Source organism: Parambassis ranga, chromosome 8 (genome assembly GCF_900634625.1).
Source record: "Parambassis ranga chromosome 8, fParRan2.1, whole genome shotgun sequence".
Taxonomy (NCBI): domain Eukaryota; kingdom Metazoa; phylum Chordata; class Actinopteri; family Ambassidae; genus Parambassis; species Parambassis ranga.
In genome coordinates this window covers 14,741,519-14,764,409 of record NC_041029.1, presented here as the reverse complement: position 1 = coordinate 14,764,409, position 22,891 = coordinate 14,741,519, and the positions used below count along the sequence as shown (strand labels likewise).

The 22,891-nt window shown below is 48.4% G+C and overlaps 1 protein-coding gene across 2 annotated transcripts; it reads left to right on the top strand.

The window, feature by feature from the left end:
- The first annotated feature begins 1,333 nt into the window (after positions 1 to 1,333).
- On the top strand, positions 1,334 to 21,467 carry ep300b (EP300 lysine acetyltransferase b). 2 transcript variants are annotated; one of them, XM_028411772.1, is made up of 30 exons: positions 1,334 to 3,152; positions 4,809 to 5,389; positions 5,970 to 6,149; positions 6,608 to 6,917; positions 7,308 to 7,421; positions 7,517 to 7,753; positions 7,894 to 7,999; positions 8,099 to 8,227; positions 8,346 to 8,463; positions 8,617 to 8,794; positions 8,864 to 8,941; positions 9,127 to 9,212; positions 9,316 to 9,468; positions 9,971 to 10,504; positions 10,652 to 10,891; positions 10,964 to 11,153; positions 11,249 to 11,367; positions 13,219 to 13,458; positions 13,699 to 13,787; positions 14,820 to 14,900; positions 15,410 to 15,466; positions 15,621 to 15,698; positions 16,064 to 16,131; positions 16,283 to 16,433; positions 16,602 to 16,862; positions 16,939 to 17,104; positions 17,222 to 17,389; positions 17,468 to 17,629; positions 17,709 to 17,990; positions 18,082 to 21,467. In XM_028411772.1, exons 1-30 carry the CDS (start codon positions 3,059 to 3,061, stop codon positions 21,328 to 21,330), a joined length of 8,499 nt encoding a protein of 2,832 aa, XP_028267573.1. In that variant the 5' UTR covers positions 1,334 to 3,058; the 3' UTR covers positions 21,331 to 21,467. The 2 variants fall into 2 exon arrangements, with proteins under 2 accessions (XP_028267573.1, XP_028267572.1); XM_028411771.1 differs by having other exon boundaries at positions 6,605 to 6,917.
- The last annotated feature ends 1,424 nt before the right edge of the window (positions 21,468 to 22,891 follow it).

Genomic DNA, 22,891 nt, shown 5'->3' with positions numbered 1-22,891 from the left:
AGCATCACCTGGACTGCAGGGGGTTCAGTGGTCAGTACTGCTCAAAGAGGTCCAAGGAAGGAAAAGTGGTAAACCACCACAGAATCAAGGCCATCCAAGGCACATAGAGTCAGGTGAAGGCAGAACATTTACTGCTGGTGAGCCTTAATATTAAACTAAAAATCAGGATCAATATTATCAACCCCATTAAAACATGTCCTCTTTGTTTATCCATAGTACAAATCACTGTGATCAATAATACTATCTGGTCGTCATGACAAAAGTGAGAGAAAAAAGTTCAGACCTGTGAAAAAGGATTGTTAACGTCTACAAAGCCGGAGAAGATCCACAAGTTCATCAAAGAGCTTCAAGTCTGAGGAGCTGCTGTGAGAGGAAGAAGCTCACAGAGAGTCCAACAGAACCAGACTGTCAGAGACAGGAAGAGAAACATGTGGAAGGTTCTGGAGAGAAAACTAGTGAGAGATGAGTCTGAAGAGCCGAGAACAGCTGCAGAGACACTAGTGAAGGATTTAACCAGGTCTGGACCTGAAGAGTCAGAGAAGACCGTCACTAGAGTCCTGCACAGGAATGGACTGCAGAGAAGACACCTCCAAACCAGACTGAAGTCTGCTAGAGACCACCTGGAGACAGAGCACAGAGTCTGGAAGTCCTTTGGTCAGATGAAGCTAAACCAGAGCTGTGTGCTCACAGAGATGTCGTCTTCATGTGGAGACAGAAAGGAGAGTTGGAGAACCCAAAGAACACACTTCATACAGTCAGACATCAGTCATTCAGTCAGCCTGGAACTGTGGATCTTATTAAACTGGGTCTGGGTCGTGGTTTTCTCTTCCGACATGGTGACGACTCAAAATCTCTTCTAGTGAAGAGCAAAGTCCTGCCTTAAATCTGACTGAAAATCTGTGAAACAGACTAAGGGGTCCTTGCAGGAGACCCTCAAATCTGGAGGAGCTTAAAAGATTCACCAAAAAAATAATAATAATGTTATGGCTGACGCAGTTCATCCAAAAGAAGAGAACAGAAGGAAATATGACCCTTTAACATGTTTCTTTGTCCTTTTTTTTTTAAATTAAATAAAGTTTAAATGCTGTTTTTATTTACATTTTGTACCGTGTAAAGAAGGTAGAACTCTCCATCGCTGCTCCTGTACAGTGGAGCGCCACTGTCCCCCTCCACTGATTGATATCTGCCGAACGAAGTACGGAACCTGTTTCCGGACACACCCGAACACTTACGAAGACAGCCTCCCCTCTCCTTCCCTTCCTCCCTCCCTCCCTCCCTCCTCCCCTTCACGCCTAATGTTGCTGTACCTCAAACCCTCCCCCCCTATCAGAGGAGTAGAAACAACAAGCCGCCATTTTGTTTGTGCGGACAGACCGTCAGAAACAGGAGGAGATAACCGAGAGAAGAAGGAGCGACTCCGGCAGCCGACAGCAGCCGCTCCAGGAACCGCCGGCGGTCGAAGAAAGAGTCTCTGAATCTGCGTTATCAGGAGAGAGGAAGCATCACGGAAAAAGAAAGATAAGACGTCAGCGGAGGCGCTCGGCGACACACAAATATATATATATATATATATTTATATGTATTTATATATATATATATATGTGTGTGTGTACATGTATGCATGAGAAGGAAATACTCGGAAAAATCCAAGGAAGGGGGTGTTTTTGCGGAGGAGCGGAGACGGGGAGGAGAGGAGAGGCGGAAGAGGAGAGAAAACCTGCGGAAAAAAAGAGGAAAACATCAACATGAAAAATCATTATGTGTCTGTGGCGGAGGAAGCAAAGAGCCCGCATAGACAATTATATAAATAAATTGCTACCGGGCAGAAGGGAGAGGTGGAAAGAAAGACTGGTTTAAAGAGAAGAGGGGTAAAAAATTGCCAGGATCAACGCGAAGGGGGGGCACTCAGCATCACAAAGAGGCAATGAGAGGATTTTTAAAGGGGGGTGTCAACATTAGTGTGCCGATCTGAAGCCATAATTTCTCACCCATCATTTTTTTATATATATATCTACTCCTGTCTTTTTTCTCTCTCTCTGTGTGTCCTTGCACGGCCAAGACATCCAGGATCCAGGTGAGAGTATTTAATCATCTGTGATTTCCAGGAGCAGTGGAGGAACACCTCTCCAAGAGCGCACCAACGCACTGTCCTCTGCAAAGAAAAAGAAGAAGAAATTACAACTAATTGGATCAATCTGCCAATTAGCGTCTGAAAAAAAATCAAGAAAATGAAGCGTGCGTGCAAAGTGTTTTAGGTTTCACGTCTGTTTTTTTTTGTTTTTTTGCCAAAACCGTGCGGACTGCTGTGGACTTTACGCGCAGATGTGCAATATGAGTTTCTGACCCAGTGCCTTGCATGGTCACACACAGTTTTTTTTTTTAAAACACAGCATGCACGTGCAAAACAAAACAAAACGCAATAGATGAGTGAGTGCTCGGATCCATCTTCTCCTGCAAAGCTGCGTTTTTTTTTAAAGTCCAGCCCGCGGTGGATGTGACAGCAGTGGGATGTCTGCTCAGGTGAACTGTTAACTGTTGCATGAGAGAGGCCTTCTCTGAAGTTAACACATGAAGAACTCCTCCTGGGTTTTGTTGTGTCTTATCTGGATTCTCTCTTTTTTTTGTTGCGACCTGACCGAACAGATCTGAAATCTGGGATTTTGTCCGCGGACTATGGCGGACAGGACTGAGCGCGGCGCGGAGGACGGATCCCGGGACGGTTCTTGTGTCGCAGAAGAGGCTACATGAGGTTGTCAGAGGGCCGCACGCTTGCCTTTTTTTTGCCGACTCCACCTTCCCACCTCCTCCTGTTCAAATCAGTGAAGAAACCAAATCTCCGACAGGGGAGGGGGGACTGATATCTGCAGAGAGAGAGAGAGAGACACCGAGAGGGAGGACTGAAAGAGTCCCAACACTGCTGTCCTCTCCCCTACCGTCCCCCGAGCGGTGGGGGAACGATCAGAAACGTTGATTGCCGGGAGAAGGAGACGCAAATTAAGGGGATACATTTGCCCTCCGTGGATCTACAGCTTTTTTTTTTGGAAATTTCGTCAAAAATATGGCCGATAATGTCCTGGAGTCCGGCCCGCCTTCAGCCAAGAGGCCCAAGCTGTCCTCTCCAGCCCTCTCTGTGTCTGCCAGTGATGGAAACGGTAAATATGTCGTGTGCATTGTTTAGAAGCTAAAACATAAACAAGCTTCGCTGTTAGTGTCTTAATTAACCTGGACGTGCCTGCAAGAGCTGCACAGCTGCCCTGACACTGAGCTGCACTCCTACTACACACTTTTAAAGACATAAATAAAATGAATAGTTTGGTTAAATCTGAACCTAAAGAGGAAACGTGATGAAGAGTAGGCGGCAGGTAGAAAGTTTCCAGCAAAGCAGTTCTGTTTTGATGCGTTAGCCTCAACAGGCTAGCTAGCATTAACTATGAGATCCACCTCCAAACAATGGAAGAGTCGAGTCACCCCAGTTTCTTTCAAGTTCCTCAGCTACTGTAAAAGTTAACTAGTCACCGGGAGGCGATAACATATGTATTAAACAACATACTTCGCATATAAGGTGTAAATATGGAGCCAAAAAAACTCAACTTTAACAGAAAGTTACGATAACCGAGTTAGCTAGCTGGCTAGCTAGCTTGGCTGATAACCCCACCGGACCACCGGCTCAGCTGAGCTTGGCTAGCAAAAGATTATAAGTGATGATTAGTGTTCGACTTATTGATTAACTTTATCTGTTAGATACTAACTTTTGTCGTAGTAACCGAAAATAAACACCCCGGAGTGTGAGTTTTGTGCTATAGTAGCCGCGAGGATGCTCTGTTTTTAGTCAACTATTGTATACAAGCTAGCCATTGTTCGGCACTTCATTAAGTTGGGCGAAGCGGTGTCGTCCAGGCGAAGTTGTGGCTGTATTATTTTTAAACTGTGTGTAAATGAAACGAGCAAATCATCCGCAGTGTTTTTCCTTTTTAAATATCATCATCCATGTCTTTTCTTTTCTTTTTTATTTAGAAGAAGAAGCTTTTTAGTTTGTAACGTTTCTGCTGCGGAGCCCATTCTTGTTGGTCCTCCATTGTCTGACTGCACCGTGACACACCGCTGCTCAAAAATATTCAAGATATTCACTCCCCTCACGTTTGCTGTGAATTTAACTTTTATTTGCATGGAAGTGTACAAAATCATGACCTCATTTTTCTATTTGCATGCAGCTGTAACTGCACAGAAAGTTAAAATGATGCATTTTTTAGTTTTTATTTTATTCCAGTCTGTCGATGAAACGGCTTGTATGTCTGCATGTGAGGCGTTGTACATCAGGAAAAAAAGAGTTTTTAGATAGATGGACTCAGCAGTTTCCCAATTAGCTCAGAAACTAAATTAACATAGATCAGAAGTGTAATTTCTCACATTCTCTGGGCTCTTAATGCAGCCAACAGGCCAGAAAGAGCTTTGTTAACTGTTATTTTGGCCATCTTAATGTACTCATGAAGGCGTGATATATATTTTTAAGAAATCACTTTGTACCTGTGCCGCCTCTCCGGCTTGCTTCCCTCCGTTTCTTGCTCTTGTACTGCATAGCGGTACATGCACACACCTAGCTGCAGTGTTTACCTCTCTGCGGCTTCTCACCCTGTCCCCACTGCGTTCACTCTCCATGTATGGCACCCCACCAAACCACAAGCTGATGCCCGGGGGGAGAAATCCAGGCTCTGAGAGGAAGCAACCCCTGCAGCTTCAGGGTGGAGTGAGGGGGGGGGAAAAGTATGTAAACTCAAAGAAATCTTTGATTTTTGTTTCCTTATACCTAGATTTCGGTTCACTCTTTGACCTGGAGCATGACCTCCCAGATGAGCTCATCAGTTCGTCAGACCTGGGGCTGACCAACGGAGGGGATGTCAGTCAACTCCACACCACTCTTGGAGGGCTTGGTGTGGGAGGAGGACAGGATGCTGCTGCAAAACACAAACAGCTCTCTGAACTCTTGCGTGCTGGAGCACCTGCACAGCAGGGCGGCCCTGCTTCCAACAGCACGCCACCTGGTGCTTCCATGGGGATGATGGGAAGCGTTGGCATGCCCCCCCAGGGCCAACAGCAGCAACAGCCTGGATTAATGCAGCAGGTTGGGATGGCTGGAGGGGTGGGAGCCATGAATCGGGCAGCAGCCATGATGGGTGCCCAGAAGGGCAACCCTGGACAGCAGCAGCAGCAGCAAGGACTGATGGGTGGACAAGTGGTGAATGGCTCGCCCAGAATGGGTTACCCTGGGAGTGCAGGCATGGGTAACAATGGTAATCTTTTGGCTGAAACTCTGCAGCAGCAGGGCAGTCAGCCAATGGGAGCTGGAGGCCAGGCAGGGATGAGACCTCAGCAACCTGGAGCACTGAACAAGGTAAGCGTGTTCAAAGTCACAATATTTTGGGTGTTACAAATACCCCAGGAAGTGACAGCATCAGCATGTGGTAGTTGAATCTGCTGCGTTGATGTTTAAAATGCTCCTTTTGTGTGTACCATATGTACAGGAAATATTACAAAGCTGTTACATTTGGCTGTGAATGATTTGAGAAACTGCTGGCTGGTGTCAGAAGCTGCTCCTACATGCCTGAGTTGTTCAGAGTAGGTGCAGGAGTGTGGTTGTGTGTCAGACTCACAGCTGCATCACCGTTCACTCTGTGGTATCGATGGTTAACCTCCTAGCTCGTCGTTATGCCGCATGACGGTTGTGATTTTGTTTTAAAGGTGTGAGAAGGTATTGTGGTAGATTACCTCTGTGTGTTAGGGAATATCGATTTTAAACGTCCTGCTGTTTAAAGTTGGTGTTATTATTGATTAAGCACCAAAGAAATTAGGCTGTTTTTGTTCATCATTAGACCGAGTAACATGTTAGTTTCTCTCAAAGTTGTATTGGTTTTATGTGATGCTGTTGGAACATTTTCTTTCTTGGTCCTCACTTTGTCTCTTTTTCTTCCCAGATGAATATGATGGCTAACTCGGGCCCCTATGGCGGTCCGTACGGCCAGTCCGCAGGCCAGGGGCTGCATGGAGCAGGGCTGGGCCCACAGCTCCAGAATAAGGCAGGCCTGCAAAACAATATGGCCCCCCAGTTCAACATGGACAAGAAGGTGGCGCCAGGTCAAGGCATGCCTGGGATGGTAAGAATTGTTGCATTTCTTGCACCTCTTTAATGATTTAGAGTCGCTGGCAGTCGCTGTGTGGATGTGAAAATGTAACTTTTCTGTCAAGGTTTTTACTTTTTCATTCGCTGCACATCTCACTCTGTAGCACATCGCCCCATCTCGTCACACACGCCTTGACATTTGACCTGTAAATGCTTTTGTTTCCAGACAGATAGACAGATAGACAGATGGATAGATAGATGCTTGTATGTCCTTTGAAAACGCTCACAGAGAAAGGACACATCAGCTTTTTTTAACTGTCTTAAATGAGAAATTGTGAGAAAAGTGGCATAAAGACGCTTCATAGCTGCATTACAGAGCCATCTTTTTTGCAAAAGTATGTTTTTCTCTTCATAACAAGTAACGCTGTAGCTGCTCTTCAGATATCTGGTGTCATTCTTGTAAATAATAAATCTTATCTTTGCCCTCAGCAGCAGCAGCAGTCTCAGCAGCCCGGCTCAGTTGGTGGTGTATCCATCGGCGGAGTGGCAGCAACAGCAGTGGGAGGTCCTGGAGTTGGACTTGGTGCCGTAGGGGCAGGACCCGGCACAACGCCCCCCACCGCAGACCCTGAGAAGCGGAAGTTGATCCAACAGCAGCTAGTCCTCTTGCTTCACGCACACAAGTGCCAGCGGAGGGAGCAGGCCAACGGGGAAGTGCGGCAGTGCAACCTGCCTCACTGCCGCACCATGAAGAACGTGCTCAACCACATGACTCACTGCCAGGCTGGCAAGTCCTGCCAGGGTGAGTTGAATTATGCTGATTGCTGTTTTTTTTATTATTTTATAAACATAAGGCAGCCTGTGAAGTTGTAGTTTATCCGAAGCGGCTCTTTTCTTAGTGCTTATTCTTGTATGTGGTTCAGTCCCTCTTGGGTAGCCTCCCAATCTTTCTGTGTATCAGGATGAGTCTATAGCTGGCTTCTTCTTCTTCTGTAATTTTCTTTTTTCCATCTGGACGTAGTTTTATTGTAGTGAATGACTCATCTCAGAACTTTCTGAACCTTCTTTCTCTCCTTCCTGTCTCATTATTCATATCCCTCGTTCACTCTGTCACCACTTCTCACTTCATGTGTTCTTTACCCCCCCCTCTCCTGCGTTTTCTCAAACATCCTTATTTGTTTCTGTCCTCCAGTGGCGCACTGTGCCTCATCCAGACAGATCATCTCTCATTGGAAGAATTGCACACGACATGACTGTCCTGTATGCCTGCCACTGAAAAACGCTGGAGACAAGAGGAACCAGCAGCGTGAGTGTTTTTTTTTTTTATTATTAAAAACTGGAAAATGCATAGTTAGGGTTGCTTATTTCACTGATTTTTACCTTTTCTCTTCGTCACTGCAGCTCTTGTCAACAGTGCGGCAGTGGGTTTAGTGAACGCTTTATCCTCAGGGGTGCCCAGTGGACAGTCCAGCACTCCGAACCTGAACCCTCCCAGTCAGATTGACCCCAGCTCCATAGAGAGGGCCTATGCTGCACTGGGGCTCACCTACCAGGGGAACCAGATATCACAGCACCAGAACACAGGGAACCAGGGGCTGCAGGGGCAGACGGGGATGAACAGGAACCTGAACAGCATGGGTCAGTTTGATAAGTGTCGCACACGTTCTGAACATTAATGCAATTATCAAAAGTGCTGCAGAAGGTGGCGTGCATCTATATCGAGTGGACGCCATTTTGACTGTATTTCCAAATAACACTCAGTAACTGTCTCTTTCCAGGAGGAAACTCCATGGGAGTAAACGGTGGAGTGGGTGTGCAGCCTCCTAACCAGCAGTCCTCCTTACTGCCAGACGCCATGTTGCACAACTGCATGAATGCACAGAGGTTGGACTTTTTTTATTTTCCGTATCACTGCTGATTCAAGCATTAATAGTCAAAAGTTAGAACTTCACTGGTTAAACTGTTGTATGTCGTCTCTCTCAGTTTGTTGAACGACGGTGTGGGGAACCTGGGCTCCATGCCCACAGCTACTCCTCCCTCAGCTGCAGGCATGAGGAAGTCTTGGCATGAGGACATCACGCAAGATCTCCGCAACCACCTTGTTCACAAACTGTAAGCTTGTTCTGTCCAGAAAACACTTCACTGAAAGTGAAAATTCTAAGCACAATTTAAGGCGTAGCTGTACTGAAGGTGATTGTAGGTCTGTGTGTTTCATCCTGTGTGTGAGCAGTGTGCAGGCCATCTTCCCCACTCCTGACCCAGCTGCACTGAAAGACCGGCGGATGGAGAATCTGGTAGCTTACGCTCGAAAAGTGGAAGGGGACATGTACGAGTCAGCCAACAGCCGAGTAAGAAACCAGTGTTCGCTCGCACACAGTGTTCACACGCTCACAGCATGCCCATCAGATTCCAAAGAAGGAATGAGGAAATTGGAGTATTTGCTGTATGTTACGCTCTGTTGAGATATATCCCGTAACTTCCACCCTTCTTCCTGCCTTCAGGCGGAGTACTACCACCTGCTGGCGGAGAAGATCTATAAAATCCAAAAGGAGCTGGAAGAAAAGAGGAGGACGCGGCTGCAGAAGCAGGGAATGATGCCTGGCCAACCTGCCACTCCAGGCATCCCACAGGGGCCTCCTGGCATGGTACAGCCACCCATGCCCCCAGGACAACCCCCTAGTAAGTACACATAATGTCATCACCACAGTTCTCTGATTGTGTGTGTACTAAACACTGTGATTTCTGTAGATGGTCCTCTCACCGATCCGTCCATGGTCAGACCAGCTGGACCCAATCAGATGGTCAACAGGATGCAAAACCCTGCAGGTACAATGAAATTACAAATGACAGTAACACAAAGACTTAATGAGCCACAGGAACCCCGATGGCTCACCGGGTTATGGGTTCCTAGAGGCCACAAGTTTATTATTTCAACCTTTTTTATGTGGCTACATATTGAAGTAAACGCTAACTCATTTTCTCTTTTTATTTTTGTCCTACTTTACACTTAGGGATGAACCAGTTCGCTCAGATGGGGATGCAGCCAATGGGGCAGAGGTCGACACCTCCTCTTCCTCTTAATCCTCCAATGAACCAGGTTAGTGTTTTCTGTAGCACTAAGTTGTGGCGAGGGTTTGAAGTCAAATAATGTTTTTAGTAGTTTCTGATGTGAAATCATTCGACCCTTGTTTTGTTTTCAGATGGCTATGGGAGCACAGAGGATGAGCCAACCCAACGCCACACAGCTACAGAACCAGTACCTCCCTTCTGGCCAGTTTCCTGGGTCCAGTCCTGGACTTGGTTCTGGTCCTGTTGGCATGAACCAGCCAGGACCACAAACTGCTGTGCCTCCGGTAAGAGAGGGTTTTTAACTTATTGACTTATTAGAGATTCATAGCAAAAGCAGAGATTAATTAATCCGTTTTACGAGGTGCTGTTTTCATCCAGGTGTTCATAATCATCAATGCAGTTTGAACTCTGGGTGTAATAGATATGGCTTATTACACCCAATTGCATAACACATACAAGCACCCAGCTGTCAATAGCCAGCAGTGCTATTTGCACACAGGGTGCCAAGTGTGTATTTACACCCATGAGTCTCTTCACTAACGGTGCTATTTGCACCTGACAGAAGTGCAACACAGGGTTGAACAGAAATGGTCTCTTTGTATATGCTGCTCTCTACATTATCTGACTTCCTTGAGCCTTTGGGTGTATCAGGGAAGAGTCCACTCGGTGGCTTTGAGTGTAAATAGCACTGCCATATGATTATTCTCACCTCAGTGTAAATAGATATGTAGTGTATTTTGCAGGTTTCAAAGAGGTGATTAGAGTTATGTCCTGTTTCCTATGTAGCAGAACCAGATGTCAACGCCGCCTTCCCGCCCAGCCAGCAGCCCTGCACCACAGTCTGCGCCCTGCATTCCAGGCCCCGGAGCCGCTGGAGGCTCTATGGGCTCTTCTAATGCCAGTGGCGCTGGCTCTCTACCTAACCTGCCTCCATCCTCCACCCCCACCCATCCCAACTCCTTCCCTCACTGCCCGCCCATTCGTTCAAACTCCCCATCACCAGCTCGCAGCTTAACGCCTCAACCTCATCAAACACCTCCCACGTTACCGCGTTCTCAGACCCCACAACCGCAGACCCCCAGCACACCCCAGCTCCCCCCTCCACAGCACCCCCAGCAGCAACAACAACCACAACAATCCTCACAGCAGCAGCAGCAGCAGCAGCAGCAACCGTCAGGGCAGACGGTGAACTCTGAAAAAGCCAATCAACTTCCACAGCCGCCACTTGGGGGCGTGGCTTCCTCTGGCCCCCAAGCAGGTCAAACGTCAACAGCGCTCAACCAGAATGCTCATGTGCCATTACAGCTGCCGCAGACTCCAGTGAGTAGATCCAATGCTTTCACTGCTCTTCCCCCAGCACAACTCTTAGAAACTGCTTAGCTTCAGTTCGAAGGAGAATGAAGTCATCGAAGACTCATTTAAAGCTTCACGCTTTGGGATGCTAACACACCGTTTCTCTGTTCTCAGCTCACCCCAAAGCTGTCTCTGACAGCAGATGGTCAGGTTTCCTCTCCAGCTTCACTTACCAGCAGCACCGATCCCAAATCCCAGCTCGCCCCAGTGGACGGCTCAGCTTCCAGCCAGGAAGACATCAAAATGGAGGTGAAGAAGCAGGAGGAGGACGACGAAGGAGCTGACACCCAGGAAGAGGGCAAAGGGAAGATGGGCAAGTGTCCAGCTGACATAAAGACGGAGGAGAAACCAGAGGTAAGCAGGACGTCTTTAAGGTCTCATATTTAGTTTTATTTACACAGTGTACTAACAGCCGAACCTTCTCAGATAAAGAAAGAGAAGCAGTTGGGTGAGGGCTGTAAAAGTGAGCCCATGGATACATCTTCATCCTTTGTGTCATCGTCGGGAGCAACAGCTGAAGACAAAAAGCCAGAGGTGAAGAAGGAGCCCGAAGAGGAGGGTTCAGGGTCAGCAGCCTCCAGCAGCTCCCCTGTCAGCGCTCAGAGCAAGAAGAAAAGTAAGTGTGCCACTGGTTTAAAGAAGTGTAATACAGCCGGAGAACACGAGAACTCACCCTCTCCGTTTGTTTCTTCACACGGCATCTTTTCACAGTCTTCAAGCCAGAGGAGCTGCGTCAGGCTCTGATGCCCACCCTGGAAGCGCTGTACCGGCAGGACCCTGAGTCCCTTCCCTTCCGTCAGCCGGTGGACCCCCAGTTACTGGGAATACCCGTACGTATTCGAACTAGTAACAAAACTAACCTGGTAAGGGACTGCACTGGCTGCCATTTTGCTTCAACTCCTCTGAACACGTAGCTCTTTTTTTCTGTTTTATATTTTTTTTTCTGTTTTAAATATTTTTTTCCCTTTTTTCTTATAGTTGCCATTATTTAATTTATTTTCGCATACATGCTTCAAGTTTCTTTCAATCTTTTAAGTTGTTGCATTGCATGTCAGAAATGGATGAGTGTGCGTGTGAGCAGTAGCTTGTAAATTCTCTTTGTCAGTTGTAAATCAAAGCAATGACTCTAATGAACCTTTACACAAATCAGATCCAAAACAGGATCCAAACATCTATCAGAGTGGCTTTTATAGCACAATAAAAAAAAAATACACCTCGTATATATTTTATCGAAAAGATTTCACAGAAACCAGTCATTGCAGTTCATGAGCCGGTTGCTTTCATTTATCACTTTTAATTCTGACATCAGATTCTTAGTTTTAAACATCATTTTCATAGTCCTTCATCGTTGTCTTCCATTGCTAGCTTTCTAGTTCAGTTCCTCACCAGTAGTAGTGTGACAGTGTTCAGGTGGGCGGTGTGAGGAGGAGGGACGATGCCATTTACCAGCTTGCAGTAACACTGAAACCAACAGGCGATATCTGTGAAATATGAACTTCAGAGTGGTGATGTTACTGGTCCCCGTTCTGAATAACCCTCAGGACCCTGCATGTTTTTTTTTTTTTCTCGGATCCCCTTTTTATTCACTGTGGACTATAAAATCCTGCACCTCTATAATATTTGCATTTTTTAAATTTTGGCTTCCTCGATTGGCTGACGAGTGCGGATTTCCTTTCTAGAATTTTTTCCTAGCGGCATGTTGATTCATGTTGGAGATTTGAGGGTTAATGAATCTGTGCGCCAACCCCGGTGTGACGTGTAAAAAATTGATACAGATTTTGGCAAGATGCATCATTTGTTTGTTCATGAGAGTGGTTCCATTCAGAGATGAGGGTCTTTTTCCTCACTCTTGTTGCCATGGTGACACAAAGATGGACCCTGCTCTTTGAAACTCACACCTCCTCCTAAAAAGCCTTTTTTTTTTCTTTTTCCTTTCATCGCCCTCCTCCCTGCCGCTTTTAGTTTGAGGAGGCAGGAACATGGCGGCGCATCCGTCCCTCGCTACACTCGCTTCACCTCAGCACTGTCGGCTTTAACGACCACCGCCGTGTTGCCGCTCATGCTGCTGGCGCTGTTACTGCCAAACCCCTATGATGCTAAAAACAGTAGATCTCTAGTCTTGTCTGTTGCCTTTGCCACTGCTCTGTTCTTCTTTGTTTTGCACCCTGATTGCTACCCAGGCGTGGACGTTTTGTGTTTCCCCAGCTATGTGGCAAAACGATAAATGGATAAATAATAATTGCATGGCTGGGCTTCTGCTGCTGTTTGATAAATGCAGTCACAGCTGTAGCTGATTGTTAAGTATGCGTTCAGCAGCGGACCGGACAGACTTGTGGCGGTCGTCTCGCAGCACAGACAGGCACTTTTAAGTGTAGGGTGCAAAGCGGAGAGCTGGAGGGCAGAAGTTGTCATGTCTCTCTGTTTGCACGTGAACCTTCTTCTCTGCAGCGCTCAACAACATTGTCCCCCTGCACCCTCTTCTCTCCCTACTCTGGTCCCGCCTGGTCGACTACGACGCCTACACCACGCCTTCACCCGACATGGATGCCACTCTTCCTCCTTTTTCTCTCTCGACTTCTTCCCTCGGTTGATCAAACCCTCTCACCCCCACCCCTCTCTACCTCTGACTTTTCTCACCTCCTGACCTTTACCTCGATGCCACCGTCAACATCCAAAACCAGGACTACTTTGACATCGTGAAGAACCCCATGGACCTGTCGACCATCAAGCGGAAGCTGGACACGGGGCAGTACCAGGAGCCGTGGCAGTACGTGGATGACATCTGGTTGATGTTCAACAACGCCTGGCTGTACAACCGGAAGACGTCCCGCGTCTACAAGTACTGCTCCAAACTGGCTGAGGTTTTTGAGTCGGAGATCGACCCCGTCATGCAGGGCCTTGGGTACTGTTGTGGGAGGAAGGTGAGGAAGACCTTTGTTGAATTTTTGTTGAAGATTGACACAGACAGAAACCACTTAGCTTAGCATAAATGCTCAAAACACACTGGTCAGAAACGGCCGCTAACATCTGGCTTTTGTGTTAAATGTAAATGGGTATAGCCTGGATTCACCTCTGCTCACATCAGGAGTGTTGTGTTTTGTTGTTGATGTTTCTGTTCACTTCACGTCTGCAGACACGCTTTCTTCTTTCATCTCTTGCAGTTTGAGTTTTCCCCCCAAACTCTTTGCTGCTATGGAAAACAATTATGCACCATCCAACGCGACGCTGCTTACTTTAGCTACCAGAACAGGTAAGGGCTGTCGACACATTGGAATCATACACAGATCACACACTTGGGACGAATGCAGCCAGCTAGTATGTGTGATGTTGTGTGGTGTTTTCACTTGGATTATATTTCTCACAGAGTAGCATCAAAATCAGTACAATCACAGATGAGTTTTCATTTGGCTACAGATGGTTACCCTGGCAACATCTCCATCCTCACAGCTCACCGTTTTAATTTTGTCATTCATAAAGTGGGCTCCAGTTCTTTATTTGTCACGCCGTTGTTTCCTGATGGGTGAAATTACAACACATGATGTTGAGTGGGAGGAAGGGAGGGAGGGAGGGAAGGAAGGAGGGGAGGTCTGTTCTCACTTGCCTGAAGAAAGGGTCCCACTTTATAAATGAACATGAAGGATGATGGGTCTCTGTTGCTTTACCATTTAATTTTGTTTCCTCACCACCTTCTCATGTTTGGAGAGTCCTCGCTCCCCTCCTTCTCCACAGCTCCTAGTGGTCTCTCATGTTGCTGTAATGTTGTTGTTGTTTACCACTTGAACGTCTGACGCTAATCTTTGCTTTGCCTTGGCTCTCTGTCCTCTGTTGGTTGTTGTTCACATCCCGTCCCTCCTCCATGCCCCCCCCCCTCTCTGTCCCTCCATTGTCTGACCTGTAACGATTTATTTCACGCTTTTTGTAATATTCATTTTGACCTCCCCCGTCTCCCTTCTCCCTCCCCTCCCTCCCCTCCCTTCTCTCCCTCCTTTTTTTAACGCTTGTGATGTCTGCATTGGCCTGCTTTGGTGTGACCAATCATCCACTTCGAAAATTTACGCGCAAAATCAAAACACGCGCCCACACAAAAACCCTGCATCTCGATTGGCTGCTTCCTCCTGGCGACGACCTACCTTGCCCTCTGCCTCCTCCTGTGTGTCCGCCCCCCGGCCTGCCCTGCCCTGCCCTGCCCTGATTGGCGACTGCTTCTCCGTGCCCTCTCTGTGATTGGCTGTGCTGATGACGAACGGTGTAGTTCACCAAAATATGGGCTTCTTGCTGACAGGTACCACTTCTGTGAGAAGTGTTTCAATGAAATCCAAGGCGAGAGCGTTTCCCTGGGGGATGATCCCTCTCAGCCTCAGACGTGAGTACCAACACATGCACTTATCTTACTCTAATTCATATCATACAACAGACTGCTTGAGTGGAAGGCCATTTTTTTTCAAGTCACGTTTTTTTAGTCACTGTTTTCTTTGCCATACGAAGACCTGCGCCTCTATGGAAGCAGCACAATCATGGCTATAAGAACTTTAAAGATGTCTAATTTTAATGATTAAATGGTTGTTGTACTAATTTGTAAGATGATTCCAGATACTCAGAAAGAAACCTGTGATTTTTGGCTGTTTTATCATTACTCTTATTGGCCTACGTACTCTTTAATTGACAGAATGTTTTATATAGAAAGTATGATATTATTCTAATTTAATAGAAAAAAGTTAATTGTTGTGAGATTGATCAACAGGATGTGAGAGTTTATATTTGTTTAAATTAATGAGATATAGGCGTATTGTGTGTTAGTATTTCTGAACTTGACTCAGTCTGTGTACGTTACCTTGTTCATCACACTAGTTTGTTTCTTGATATTTCCCACAGGTCCATCAACAAAGACCAGTTCCAGCGAAAGAAGAACGACACGCTCGACCCTGAGCTGTATGTGCCTCTCTTGGCTTCCTCAGATTCATTATTGCACCTTTTTTTCTTTTTAATTTTTTTACCTGCAGAGTTCCAACCAAATGTGACGTGTTTGCCCTCCTAACTCTGGATATTGTGTCTGTCTTTTGTCTCCCCATCTCTCTTCACTCAGACTTGTGGAATGTACCGACTGCGGTCGTAAAATGCACCAGATCTGCGTCCTGCATAATGAAACCATATGGCCGTCAGGGTGAGCCAGCTAACATACACACTCACTGCACAAAATGTTGCGTGACTGGGTCTGAAATATAAATTTGTTCTCTGAAAAGCGTCAGAATCATCAACATAAAAATCAGTAAAGGTGCAGCAACAGATGCTGACAAAGTCCTACAATGTGGAGAAGTCGAGCAGTCGCGCCCTCAGTGTGTGTTCTGTTTGTAATTAAAAGATTTGAGCAATTTCCTGGTCATTACGGTTGTTTAAAGAAAGGAAGACAGACATGGAAAGCCAAGTTGTTTCCTGATTAAAATCACTTAGTCAATGTCATTACTGCTTATTGTGAGTGAGCTGATGACACCCTGTAAGTTTAATGTTTGATTTCCTCTCTAATCGTAGGTTTGTGTGTGACAACTGCCTCAAAAAGTCCAACAAGACACGGAAAGAGAACAAATATGCTGCCAAAAGTAAGCACTGTTCATTTCATGCATGTGATTTACAGTCCTGCCTCCCTCCTTTCCTTCCCTTCAGACTTTGTCCTGCCATCACTTAATGATTTGGAGGACTGACGTACCTTTGGTAAAAGCATTAATGTCTCACTTCTGTGTTGTCCTGCAGGGCTTCCTCAAACCAAGTTAGGGAGTTATTTGGAGACGCGAATAAACGACTACCTCAAGCGGCAGAACCACCCCGAGTCGGGCGAGGTCACCATCCGTGTGGTCCACGTCTCAGACAAAGTGGTCGAGGTCAAGCCGGGCATGAAGTCCAGGTAGGTTTTTGAAGTAGAAGCAGAGTGGATTGTGTTTTTAGTAGTGAACTGTGAGCAGTGTTTGGACGCCTCCCCTTGATGTGCTCTGTCAGACAGGTTAAATGTTACAGTCATCAAACAACAGGGATGCCCTTTGCTCTGTCTCAGACTTTTTTTTTCTTCCTTCAGGTTTGTGGACAGCGGGGAGATGGCTGAGTCTTTCCCATACAGGATGAAAGCTCTGTTTGCGTTCGAGGACGTTGACGGAGTCGACGTGTGTTTCTTTGGGATGCACGTTCAAGAGTACGGCTCAGACTGCCCGCCTCCCAATCAGAGACGTGTGTACATTTCGTACTTGGACAGCGTACACTTCTTCAAACCTCGACACCTCAGGACTGCTGTCTACCACGAAATCCTGCTGGGATACCTGGACTATGTGAAAAGGATGGGGTAAGAGAAACATCTGGACTCTGGACAAATATGAAATTTGCTTCAGTGAATACAACAGCCTGTCTCCCTGTCTCAGGTTTACGACGGGTCATATCTGGGCATGTCCTCCCAGTGAAGGGGATGATTACATCTTTCACTGCCACCCGGCGGACCAGAAGATCCCCAAACCAAAACGCCTGCAGGAGTGGTACAAGAAGATGCTGGACAAGGCTGTAGCGGAGCGCGTTGTCCATGATTACAAGGTGAGACAGTGCATTTTAGAAGTTACACATGTATGTGTCCAGTCTACAAGTCTCACATTAAAGCTCAGTTCTATGTTTAGTTTTTTTTCTCACAGTACTCTGTCTTTGTCCCTTTAGGACATCTTCAAGCAGGCCACAGAGGACCGGCTCACCAGCGCCAAGGAGCTGCCGTACTTCGAGGGTGACTTCTGGCCCAATGTGTTGGAGGAGAGCATCAAGGAGCTGGAGCAGGAGGAAGAGGAGAGGAAGAGGGAGGAGAACAGCACCTCCAACGAGAGCACAGATGTGAGTAGCTGGAGAAAAACCTCAACTTATTGATGCCACAATCGAAGGAGAAGTGTTAAACTGTAAACTTTTTCACAGGCCGCAAAAGGAGACAGCAAGAATGCCAAAAAGAAGAACAATAAGAAGACGAGCAAGAACAAGAGCAGTTTGAGCCGAGCCAATAAGAAAAAACCGGGGATGCCCAATGTTTCCAACGACCTGTCCCAGAAACTCTACGCCACCATGGAGAAACATAAGGAGGTATGAAAACTGAGAGCAGCTAATCAAACTGTAATCAAAGCAGTGCTACAGCTGATCATCTCCACTCCTTCATTGGCAGGTCTTCTTTGTCATCCGCCTCATGGCCGGCCCCACTGCCAACTCGCTGCCGCCCATCACAGACTCAGATCCCCTGATGGCCTGTGACCTGATGGACGGCCGTGACGCCTTCCTGACTCTTGCCAGGGACAAGCACTTAGAGTTCAGCTCGCTCAGGAGGTCCAAATGGAGCTCTATGTGTATGCTAGTGGAGCTCCACAACCAGAGCCAGGACCGCTTCGTCTATACCTGCAATGAGTGTAAACACCACGTGGAGACCCGCTACCACTGCACAGTCTGCGAGGTGAGAATCTGGTTTTGTGCTTTTCTTTGTTTGCAGATTGATAGTGGAAATTTTAGAGTCATATTTTGTTCTCTTTCCTTTCATTCATCAGGACTATGACTTGTGCATCACCTGCTACAACACTAAACGCCACGAGCACAAAATGGAGAAGCTGGGGCTTGGGTTGGATGATGACAGCAATAACCAGGCAGCATCAGCCACTCAGAGTCCTGGGGACTCTCGTCGCCTCAGCATCCAGCGCTGCATCCAGTCGCTGGTCCACGCGTGCCAGTGCCGCAATGCCAACTGCTCCCTGCCATCCTGCCAGAAGATGAAGCGTGTCGTTCAGCACACAAAAGGTTGCAAGCGCAAGACAAACGGCGGCTGTCCCATCTGCAAGCAGCTCATCGCTCTGTGCTGCTACCACGCCAAGCACTGTCAGGAGAACAAATGTCCCGTCCCGTTCTGTCTGAACATCAAGCAGAAGCTCCGGCAGCAGCAGCTGCAACACAGACTCCAGCAGGCTCAAATGCTGAGGAGGAGAATGGCCAGCATGCAGAGGGTGGGGCAGCCAGCCGGAGTGACTCCAGGAGGACCTGTGGTAGGACTTCCATCACCGGGAAACAACGGCACCACAGCTCCCAGTACACCAACCTCTGTTGGAACCCAACCACCAACTCCACAGACTCCGACTCAGAACATGCCTCCGGGGGTGCAGCAGGGAATGGGTCCTGGACCTGGAGTACAACCACAGCAGCAGCCAGGAGGGTTGCCTCAGCAACACCCACATCACCAGTTCCAGCAAATGGCGAGTGGAGGTGGTGCAGCAGGAGGGATGATGAACTCTCCCCAACATCAGCAGCAGATGCTTACTCAGGTCCAGCAGCAGAGCGGAGCAGGCGTCAACCCTCAGCAGCTCCAACAGCTCCAACAGCACCCCAACAACCTGCCTCCATACACCAACAGACTGCCGGGTTCTTCCCCAATTCACCCGTCCCAGGGAAAACCTGTGCTGGGCTGCACCACGCCTCCCCAGCAGCAGCCTGGTGGCGCTGTCATGCCAGGAAATATTGGGGGCCAACAACCTCCCAGCCAGCTGCAGGGGCCTCCCCTTTCTCAGCAGCATCAGCCTTCACCTGGCCCTCCACCAGCAGCTGTAGAAATTGCCATGAAGATTCAGCAGGTGGCTGATGCGCAAAGAAAGATGGCTCTACAGAGACAAGCAGCCCAGGCAGCTGCAGGCATGATGCCTCCACATGCTCACCATCCACAAGGTCAGGGCCAGCAGATGGGCATGGGACACCCAGGGGCAGTAGGGATGGTTGGACCTCAGGGCACACAGAACCAAGCTGCTCGGGCCCACATGGATCAACAGGGAGCTCCTCCAGTGATGATGGTTGGCGCTGGCGGACCCATGCAGCAGCAGCAGCAGCAGCAGCAGCCGCCTCCTCAGCAGGGAAACCTGCCACAAGGCCAGCTCCCACCACAGCTGCAGCTTCAGCAGCAGAGGATGGGTGCTCCGCTTCAGAATCCACAGCAGCACCAGCAGCAGCAGCAGTGGGCAGGACAGGGCATGCCACCCCAGCAGAGGCAAGCTATGATGAACCAAATGGGCCATCAAGCAATGATGGCAGCCCAACAACAACAACAACAACAACAACAACAACAGCAGCAGCAGCAGCAACAGCAGCAACAACAGCAACAACAGGGCCATGCTGCATTAATAAATATGGCACAACAGCAACAACAACAACAGCAGCAACAGCAGCAGGGTGGAGGTGGAGTCACAGGTATACCTGGAGTAGCTGGTATTCCAGGAATTGGAGCTGCTGGAGGAAACATCCCTCAGGCAGCCCTACAGGAGCTGTTACGAACTCTCCGTTCACCGAGCTCGCCGCTCCAACAACAGCAGGTCCTCAACATCCTGCGCTCAAACCCGCAGCTCATGGCTGCTTTTATTAAGCAGAGAGCCTCAAAGTACAAAGGGGGGCCTGGTGGACCTGGTGGCATCCCAGGTGGACCTGGTGGCATCCCAGGGGGACTGGGTCCCACAGGGGGGCCTGTCATGGCAGGAGGAGGCCCACAAGTGAACATGAACGCTGCTGGAGCCGGACAGACGGGGATGCACATGGGTGGTCAAGGAGGAACGAACGTGAACATCGCCACCATGGCTCAGCTACAGCAAGTCCAGCAGCAGCAACAACAGCTGCAGCAGCAGCAGCAGCAGCAGCAGCTACAACAGCAGCAGCAGAGGCCAATGCTGGGTGGTTTACAGCAGCAGCAAGTGGCAGCTCTCCAGCAACAGCAGCAGCAGCAACAACAGCAGCAGCAGCAGCAGCAACAACAACAGCAGCAGCAGCAGGGAGTTGGGAGAGGGATGCCGGGCCAGGGGTCACAGATGGGAAATCTCAATGGACCCCAGTTTAGAGAGCTGCTGATGAGGCGGCACCTCCAGCAGCAGCAGCAGCAGCAGCAGCAGCAGATGGGAGTAAATCATGGTCAGTTCCAGCAGCCACAGCCACCACAGGGGCAGGGATTCATGGGACAGCCTGGGATGCAGCCCCCAGCCGTGGGACAGGGCCCACCTGGAGGCCCAGCTCTTGGGCCTCAGCAGCCGGGTGGCCCTCCGGTGCAGCAGGGGCAGGGTTTTCCAGGGTCAGTGGCTCAGCAGCAGGCTGCAGCTGCGCTCCAGCAAAGACTCCAGCACCAGCACCACCTCCAGATGCAGCAGCAACAGAATGCCATGGCTGGACTACCAGGTGGTGACGCAGGGCCAGGAGGAGGAGGTCCACAGCAGCCGCCTCAGGGCCCTCAACCGCCCCAAAGTGGACCCCCAGCGCAGTCTTCTCAAGCTCTGCTCCAACAGGCCCTACACCAGAGGCTGCTACAGCAGCAGCAGCATTTGGGTCCTGGAGGCTCACCAGCCCAGCATAGCAATCCCATGAGCCCTCAGCAGCCGCAGCAGATGGCCCCGTCCCCACACCTGCAGGGCCAGCCCCTGCCCACCTCCCTGGCCAACCAAGTGCGTTCCCCGCAGCCCTCACCCAGACCCCAGTCCCAGCCGCCACACTCCAGCCCGTCCCCGCGCATGCAGCCTCAGCCCTCCCCGCATCACATCTCCCCCCAAATGCAGACCGGTTCTCCACACCTGAACCAGCACCACCCAGGAATGGTGGTCCCTCCGCAGCAGCAGCAGCCGCCTCAGCAGCAGCAGCAACAGAACGCCATGGATCAGTTCGGGTCGGACCAGAATGCCATGCTGTCTCAGCTGAGCAGCATGGCTGGCCTCCACGGGCCAGGCGGTGCCGCTCAGGACCCGATGGGCCAGAACATGAATCACAACCCTTTAGACATCATGTAGGAGCCGTTTGAAAGGCTCCGAGACTCTTCGCACAAACTGCACTCACCCAGGACAGTGTTATTGTTACTTAGCCTTTCTTTTTTTATACTTATTAAATGTTATTTAAAATGTTTTCAATAAAGATGCATTGAACTGAACTTCCTATGGGAGATGAACAATAAATCAAGCAGTCGTTAAATGAATTAGAATAAATGAATTGTAAGTTATTGCTCTTAATATATTTTTTTTTGCCAATTGTGGACAAAGAGCTGGAGGAGGAGGAGGAGGAGGACGTCCCTCCCTCCTTCCTTCCTCCTCCTCCTCTCACCTCCACCTCTCACATAAAGGCGATATTTTCGGGGGTGAATAGAAGTACTTGCCTTTTTTTTAATAAATGTTTTTAAGATTTTAAAAGTGGTCGAGAATTGAAGAGGAAACGATTTAATGCAAAGAACTTTTTTATGAGTTTTTGTTCGGCATCATTCGGTCTGTTTCTGTCCTGCAGAGTGATGTTACTAATGTCCAAACATGATGCATATCTTTTTATTTTTTAAGCTGTTTGCTCTATTTATTTTCTTTTTTGGGGTGGGGGTGGGGGTGTTTATTTACCCTGAGACTGCTACAATTCGTATAGAAATATATTTTTGTTATTGACTGTTAAGAATCTGTTACTACATGTCTTTAGTCGGGGAGGGGAGGGGGGTAAATATCAGTGTTTTCTTGCAGCGGGCGAGCTCCCAGCTTTGACGTACTGGACGTGCTGGAAGGGAGTCTCTCTCTCTCTCTCCCCCCTTTCTCTCTCTCTCTCTCTCTCTCTCTCTCTCCCCCCTTCCCCTCTGCCGTGCATCCCCCTCCCTCGAATGTGTGCGCACTCCTTCCTTTGAACAGAGACACTCAATGTGGAGCAGTGGAGGCTTGGGGAGGGGGGGTGCATACCTGTGTGCCTGTAATATTTTGAGTACATGGGCTGTGGGATGTGATGGATGATGATGACTCGGGTGGGGTCGGGCTCCTTTGTTTTGTTTTTTTTTTGTTTTTTTAGTGTTTATTTTGTAGTATTCTGCTGTTTGGAGTAAACAGAGGAAACAGAAACGATCCAAATGAACTGTGTTGCACAGAAATGAGGCTGAAAGAAGGCGACCCGTCTCCGTCTCTTTCTGCCTTGTCCCCCCCCCTTTTTTTGCTGCTTCCCGTGGACTTTAAAAAAATAAAATGCCCCCTCCTCTGGAGGGACGCTGAGCGCCTCCCCCACCCCTCCATCCCCCACAACAAACTCCATCCTCTTTCTGCTAAGAACTTTTCGGAGTTTAATTTAATATTTTTTACTGTACAAAGGAAACACAAACTGTGGACTCAAATACTGTTTTTTTTTTTTATAATAAAATGAAAATTACAAATAGTGGCGTGTCTGCTGCCTGTGGCTGTTTCTTACTGGCTGCTCTCAGGATGGGAGTGTGATTCACCCAAATATCTTTTTGGTCTCTTTGGTGTGTTTTCTAGTATGAAGCTCATGATCACCATGGTAACCGTGCTGCATGAGTAGCCTGCCTGCTCACCAATCAGCTCATTCCTGACAGGGACA